The sequence below is a fragment of the Neltuma alba genome, unplaced genomic scaffold (genome assembly GCF_004799145.2).
Source record: "Neltuma alba isolate B1F8T4 unplaced genomic scaffold, ASM479914v2 tig00012070_pilon, whole genome shotgun sequence".
NCBI classification, from domain to species: Eukaryota; Viridiplantae; Streptophyta; class Magnoliopsida; order Fabales; family Fabaceae; genus Neltuma; species Neltuma alba.
Window position 1 is genome coordinate 21,567 of NW_021636631.1, and position 7,574 is coordinate 29,140.

The 7,574-nt window shown below is 35.4% G+C and overlaps 1 protein-coding gene across 1 annotated transcript; it reads right to left on the bottom strand.

The window, feature by feature from the left end:
- Positions 1–4,834: 4,834 nt before the first annotated feature.
- LOC114721812 (thioredoxin-like 1-2, chloroplastic) lies at positions 4,835–6,332 on the bottom strand. Its single transcript, XM_028907680.1, has 4 exons — positions 5,865–6,332; positions 5,614–5,790; positions 5,350–5,514; positions 4,835–5,262 (listed from the first exon to the last, which is right to left on the bottom strand). The coding sequence occupies exons 1-4, from the start codon at positions 6,096–6,098 to the stop codon at positions 5,017–5,019; spliced, it is 822 nt and encodes a 273-aa protein (XP_028763513.1). The 5' UTR covers positions 6,099–6,332; the 3' UTR covers positions 4,835–5,016.
- Positions 6,333–7,574: the final 1,242 nt, after the last annotated feature.

The window sequence follows — 7,574 nt, forward strand, 5'->3', positions numbered from 1 at the left end:
TCAGTAGCCCCGGAATCTATGATCCACTTTGAGGAAGAAGAAGCAAGGGCAGTAGCATTATTACCTGTTGTAGCTGCGGCACTCACAGACGGTGTAGTAGATTTTAACTGGGCATACTCAGCAGCAGAAATCGTGACTGTGTCACTGGCTTGTGTAGCCACGTGGGCAGAGTTATTCCGTTGCTGTTTATTCTGAAGTTTTCGACATGTGCGTTTTGTATGCCCCGGTTCTTTGCAGTAATAACACACTACCCCACTGGAGTCAGAAGGGGCTCCCCCTTGCTTCGAACCACCACGGGTAGGCCCCCCGCGGTTATCAATAGGACTACGAGTCTCATAGGTGCCCTTACTGAGCAAGGCACTTGTAGGAATACTAGCAGCTGGTGGCAAGAGATTCTCAGCTCTCATTACTCTGGAAAACACATCTTGAAGGTCAGAAATTTCAGATCCGGATAAGATTTGAGACCGAACTGTGTCGTACTCAGGTGGGAGACCAGTAAGAAAGCTCATAATAGCCATTTGCTCCCGTTGCTTATGCTGAACCTTCAAATCAGCAGTAAGAGGCATTAACACATTCAGTTCTTCATACATCCTTTTAAAGTCCATAAAGTAGGCTTTGAGAGGACGATCCTGTTTTCAGAACGATAGAAAGCTTTGCAGACCTCGTAAACACGAGAGATATTTCCTTTTCCTGAATACAAAAAATCTAAATAATCCATTAGTTCCTTAACCAATTCACAGTGATTAATAGAGGGAATAATCTCACTGTCAATGGAATTACGGATCTGGAAAAATAGCCGTGCATCATCCCGCAACCAGGTCTTTTTGGAATCAGTTGTTGGAGGATCATCAGTCAGATGGTCTTCCTTCTCAATGCTCCGCAGATAGAGGCGAATGGTTTTACTCCAATCCAAATAATTTACCCAAGTCAACTTGTGATCAGTAATTTTAGTAATAGTTGGGACAAGCTCCGAGACAGATTTAATTTCCGCCATAGATGAAGTGCACTAACCAAAGGGAATGCGAAAGAGTGTTACACAGGAACACAAAGCACGATACCTGGATTACCTAATGAATACCAAGGCAGTGAAAAGGCCAACAGCTACACAGGGAGCTGCAAACAGAACTGAATTGCACAAACAGCGTGCCGGAGATGCGCTAGAAACGAAACAGAACGCCAGAAAGTAATAAACCGTACGGACTGTACGGACGCCGAGTAAACAGTGCAGAGCGCACGGACTGTACGGACGCCGCCGGAAGTCGATGAACAGTGCAGACGTACGGACTGTACGGACACTGTACGGACGCCGAGTGAACAGTGCGGCGGCGGCGGTACTGTAGCAACCGAAAATTAACACCAAGAGAGAAAATTCCCACGCTCTGATACCATGTAGGAAATAGAATAATATGGAAAATAATTCTCTTGTATTTCATTGATCAGAATATACACATATATATACAAGTGAGAGGAGCCTCTGCATTAATGGCCCATTATGATAATATCATATCCTATCAAATCCTAATCATAATTACATAATATTTACATATCAAATCATATCATATCTCTACAAGTCGTAAGTTGATGATGGTATTGTTGTTCAGTGGCTCATATTATGTTTTCTGCCTCTCTCTCTTGAAGGGTTCTGGTACGATGGCTGCTGTGATAATCTCTTGCTACTCCGTCCAGTAGGAGTAGCTCACTTCTTTTTTCTGTTTTTTCTTCTCCATCAAGCTTCTGCTGATTCAAATCAGCCAAACAAAAACATTGAGGTTTCCGAGGGCTTCAAAGTTTTGTTGATTTTAATAATTGCTGGCGTGGACGGCTGATATCTTCAATATGAAGACATAGATATAGAATGTGATCCCCTAAGACTGCCCAAATGATAAGCATGGAGACATGGAAGGAAGTGAGCGGAAATCACATTTCGAAACCTCTTGATAAAAGTTATAACCAATATATATATATATTTGCCACCAATATAACCAATATGTATTTGACCAATGGATGTCACATTTTTATGTGATATGCACAACTCTCCTCAGATAAATACTCGTAACATATAAAATTTAAACACGTATAAAGAAAACTGATTAGATGGTCTCAACTCTCAAATCTAGTGTAAACACGTGGAGGAAAACTAAGAAAAAACATTGCCGATGAGCCTCTTAAAAAATATTGCGTTTTTTTGGGGTCAATTATGAATAATGCATTATGTAAATTCAGCTTTGCTCAAAATGCACCAGCCCATTGTAATGATATTTCAAAACCACTGGCGAAAAAGAAATTTTCAAAACCGTGAGCAGCTGTTGACAATTTAATACTCCTCCGATTCTTAATTCTTGAGTTGGTTTTAGTTTTAAATATAAGACCCATTTCTCATATTTATCAATTTTCTCTAAATTACCCCTATGGATACTCCATCAACTATAATCAAGTAGAAGAGGGAGAGGAGGTATTAAGAAAGATGATTATGGTGTTTTAGGAAAAATGTGTCACTTTTCTTATAATTAACTAACTTACCTAACTTCCTTAATTTAATCAAATTAGTTAAATGGGTCTTATATTAAGGACCAGAAAAGTATAATTTAGTCCAGCCATCGCAATATTTTGTATTGATCCAGCTCCAACCTCTTTCAACAAGAAATATCCATTCTCTTTTATTCTTTTATACAGACTCTTCAGAGGAAAAAAAAATATTTATAACTTGATGCTTCATCTGATGTTTTTCAATGTTAACAAATCATGATAGAGAGGCAACAATAAACAGTATAACTCATAATTAAAAAGTATGCATATTTAGTGACCGACAATATTTTTAATAAGATTGTTTTTAATAAAAAAAATCTTTGCGTGGAAAAAAATTGATTTACTAAGGATTTATATGCTTTTAGCGGTGTTGGCCAAAACAGAAAATCTGGCTTTAGCGGCATTTGTAGGTGATTCGAATCTCTCTCTCTACCCGTAAAATGTATGCTTATTAGTTATTTGCTTAGCTTAGTTTCGTTTTCAGTAGCGTAATGTTCCCATCAGCTTCGACAGGCGAATGGCGCAGATAATAGTGGTTCGTTTGAGGTAGTATTCTGGAGCAAATTTGACGCTTTTGACCCCGAGAATTTAGACCAAATTAGATAGTTCCCGAGCAGGAAAACTAAACCGCTCGTATTTCTTTAAGTAAATGTACTGTTTTTTTATTCTAAATATAAGAATTAGTTGAAAAATTGAACGTGGATCTAAATGTAAAATTTTAATTTACTTTGTCTTTTAAATTATAATATTTTTCTCAAAATATCCTTATTGGATTGCAAGAAATTTCTACTAACAGATAATTTTATTGGATATGATTAAATAGAGTAATTTATGAAAGTCAACGTATATTTTTTATAAATACTTAATTTAACTAGTTCTTTAAATTAGTTATCTAGATATTTAAAATACAACTCAATCCACTTATTTTTTATAAATTCATATATATTTTTACTTTAAACTATGCTCATTAATTGTACATGTTAAGAATGCAAATAAATAAAAGGAATATATTAAAGAAATCAACCTATTTAAAAAATAACTAGTTTAATTAATTATTTTAATTTTTATGTGAACATTAAAAAGGAGCATAATGTGAGCACAGGTGTTAAGAGAAATGCATTAAAAAGACAGGGAGGCGGGCAGATGCAAAGCACATGGACGTACACAACATGAGGGCCTGTGGCTGCGGATATGCCATATTGGGGCAAATGAGATGAGATAATATGATTGGCATTCAGAAATCGAAGGCTTTGGCTGTGTGTGGCTGACTCAGATTGCTGTGTCTTCCTTGTCACTTCCACGCCTTCCTGACTCGTTCCGCTTCCCTATCTGCCAACCTTCTTCCCTTCTTTCTCATTGGAGCCTGCCCTCATTCCTCTTTTGATATTTATATATCTTCACCTTATCTTCCTTGTTTCCGTTTCTCTCTGTTATAATCTTATCTTTATTCGTACTATATTTTGAATGTCTTCAATTTCGTCCTAGCAATGAGCATAGTGATAAGCACCCAAGACTTGCTCAAAATTAGAATAGGTTTTGAGGGGCTAGCAAAGAAAGGCTTGAAATATAAAATGAGTTCATTGATGATTCGCTCTAACATTTTCTTTTGTGAATTTAAATCGATAATTATTTTTTTTTACAAAAATACATTTTTTAAAATAATATTATTTTCAATCTAAGAACTAGTTGACTAATTTGAATAGACAAAAAAATTTGTTATGTTAGTTACTTGTATTAAACAAGTGCTATCTTTTCTAAAATATCATTCATAATCATATATATTAGATAAAATTTTCATTTAATAAAATCTTTAACATGTGCAGCTATTATAAAAATTATCTTAAAAAAATAAATAACTATAAAAAATAAAATAAATTAAAATATTATGTTTAAAATTAAATTAAATTTTATATTAAGAACCAAAATATAGTATTCATATTATTACATGGGGCATGCCTTGTCCTTACACCTAAAATCTGGTATTTCTGATCAGCGTTCTAACTTAACGGTGAAATAGCCTATCCACGCTCCGTTTTCCTCATTTAATAAAGCAAATTAATGTACCAATTTTCAATTCAGTGTCTCAAAACTGGTGAACGGTAAACAATTTATTATCCGAGAAATTAAACTCATCAAAGCCAGTAATGTTCGAGCCATAAAGAAGAATACCACATCAATGGATGATATATAATTAGGCAAAGGTGGATATATAATTACAACATTACATATTAAGCTCTCAAACCAAAACAAAACGATCATCCTCCTCAATAACACGTTTAAAAGGGTCTCAATTTTTGTTAAAAAAAAATTAAAGAGACCCCCAACAAACCACCCCTACAACTACTGAATTTACAATTGAAAGCCCTCGAATTTCTAATTGGGATGAAAAAAGAACCTCAATTTTTTTCTCAAAAAAAAAAAGAAAAAAGAAAGAAAGAAACGGGAGCTGCTTTACTCTTTCTCCATCTTCCATGATTGACAAAGCGATGATCAGCACAAAACCTGATGCTCAATTTCCCTATCAGCACTTGCCTCGCCCCCGACAAGAGAAAAACCATTACTTTTCAGAAGCATGTCCTCCATTTTCTTCACCTTGGAGTACAACAATGGCGATTCAGCGGGTATCTCGCCACTGGCTACCAATTTTTCCAACTCTGTCTCATCCAAACCTCTTGGTGGACCTAAACAACAACGCTCGGTCCCATATTTCGCCAGGGCATCCTTAAACTTCTTGATCTGTAGCACAACAAATCCAAATAAGTGTCAAGACAAACCAGATGGATAATGCAAGACTTCACAAACTGTGCTGGCTCAGATTCTTACAGTGGCAATGGTGCAGCTGAAGCTACAGACTCGACCCTCTGCTCCTCTGTAGAATCTGAAGAATGGCAACACATGGATGTGCAGACTATGGCACATGGGTTTTAGCTCCTCGTAGTTGACTTGAAGAAACTTTGCATTTGGGTACATCTCAGCTATTTGACAGATCTGAGGCAAACGAAGAAATAGATTCAGATGCTTTTACCATATTGGGTTTTTTTTTTTTTTCCCCTCCCTGAGTCATCAATATCAACATTATTAAGATACCTTGGGGTGAAGGGTTTTGCAGCCTCCACAACCAGGTGAGTAGAAGTCGACCACAACAAGTGAATCGCCAGCTTCAAGCAAAGAACGGACCAGTTCTTGAGCTGAATGGATCTCAATCATATTAGGCGCTTTGGTCTTCTCCCACCATCTAAGGGCTCGGCTTACACAAGCTGATGCCTGTGTTCCATACCAAAGATTTAATCTTTCAAACTGAAATCAAGAAACCATAGTGCAAAACACTTTTAACATACCTGAACAGAGAAATTAGTGGGGCTTTTCAAACTGCAATCCCACGAACCTTTTGCTACTAAGGGTTTCCCCATGATTTCATTGCTCAAAGAGGAAGGGACACCCGAATTCGCATCGCTGGATTTTGAGAAACAAACAGAGGAGGGGCAAATCCCTAAATCAGTTTTCGTTTTCGAGCTACGCAGATTCTCGCTCAACCCAGAAACACAGAAAACGTTCTTCGAGGAACAGGCCATTGATTCTGGTCAAACTCTGAGATTTAACGGCGCTTAGATCATACACAGTGGGACCTGACTCGGCTTGTGAATCAAGAACTGACCTTTTTACTTTTGGGATCCGGAAAAGACCGCTGTGAGGAGGGAGAGAAGGGTTTGTAGGTCTGTGAATCGACTTTTTCAAGGAAAGGCGCAAGGTTTGAACAAAAAACTGTGTTCTGCCTGAATGGTTTGGTGGGAGGAAGAAAGGGATTTGTTTGCTTTTATAAATGTTGTACCAAACAGCAGCAGAAAAAGAGAAAAAGAGAAACAGAGAAATGTGGTGAGCGGGGTCTGTGGTGATTTGGATTCAACTTTATCCATTAAATATTAAATATTCTGGTAAAAAAGGAAAAAAGGTTATCCATTTATCATTTTCATAGATTGGAAAAGAGAAAAGACATCCAAACTTTATCCAAATGCCTGATATTTTTGGTATTTATTTTCGTTTTCCATTGGTCGAGCAAGTGGGCGAGTGTCGCCCTTCCCCATGTGACGTCGTCTTAGAGAGAGTGAGATGGGAATATTATTATTTTTCCAATCCTATTTATAAAATACTTTCAACACATTTTATATAAAAAAATTTTTTTTAAATCATATTAATTTTTTATTAAAATATAATAATTTTTAATTTTATTTTTATTTAATATATATACTTTTAAAAGACATAATATGTATACTATATCAAATAAAAGATAAAATAATATATTTATATTAAAAATTTAAAAAGTAAATTATAAATAAGATTGAATGAGTAACCTATAAATAAGAAAAATCTTCTCCTTGTAAATAGAATCAGAAAACTAATACTACTCAGTTTTAAATATAAAACTTATTTTATAATATAAATACTCCTCCGTTCCTTATTATAAGAGACATTTGATGCTTATGGCATGTTCCTATATATAAGAGACACTTAAAAGTTGTCTCTATTTTTTTGTATTGATTTCCTATTTTACCCATATTTATTGTCTCCAACTCACACTCTCTCTCTTTTCCTCTTCTCTTTCTTTTAATAATTTACTATTGTTCTCTCTCCTTATTAATAAGGGTATTTTTGAAAAAAAAAATTATACTTTTTACACATTGATTGTTCTTAACTAATTTTAACTGTTTTTTTATCAACGTAATTCGGTTATTCGTCTCTTATAATAAGAAACGGAGGGAGTATATTATAAAATAAATTTATACGAAAAATTAGAGGAGCATTTTTTATTTTTATGATTTTGGCAGGCAAAGCCAATAGAGTAGATAAAGACATTAATTTGATTTCATTGGTTTTTGTGTTTCGAATTAATTTGGTTGAGTTGTCCCATGTGTCGTTGCGTTGTGCGATGTTTCGCGTGCTTTGATTCATTGATTTGACGAAGATGCCGAACAAGTCCTTTCACCCCATGTGATTTGGACTTATTGAATCATTAACATCAACAATGATCATTTCTCATTTTACAAGTAACA

Coding starts and splice junctions, on each gene's coding strand:
- LOC114721812 (XM_028907680.1), bottom strand. CDS start 6,098: ATGGCCTGTTCCTCGAAGAACGTTTTCTGTGTTTCTGGGTTGAGCGAG. Junction 5,791..5,864: donor CCACTAATTTCTCTGTTCAG/GTATGTTAAAAG, acceptor TATGGAACACAG/GCATCAGCTTGTGTAAGCCG. Junction 5,263..5,349: donor TCAGCTGCACCATTGCCACT/GTAAGAATCTGA, acceptor GTTGTGCTACAG/ATCAAGAAGTTTAAGGATGC.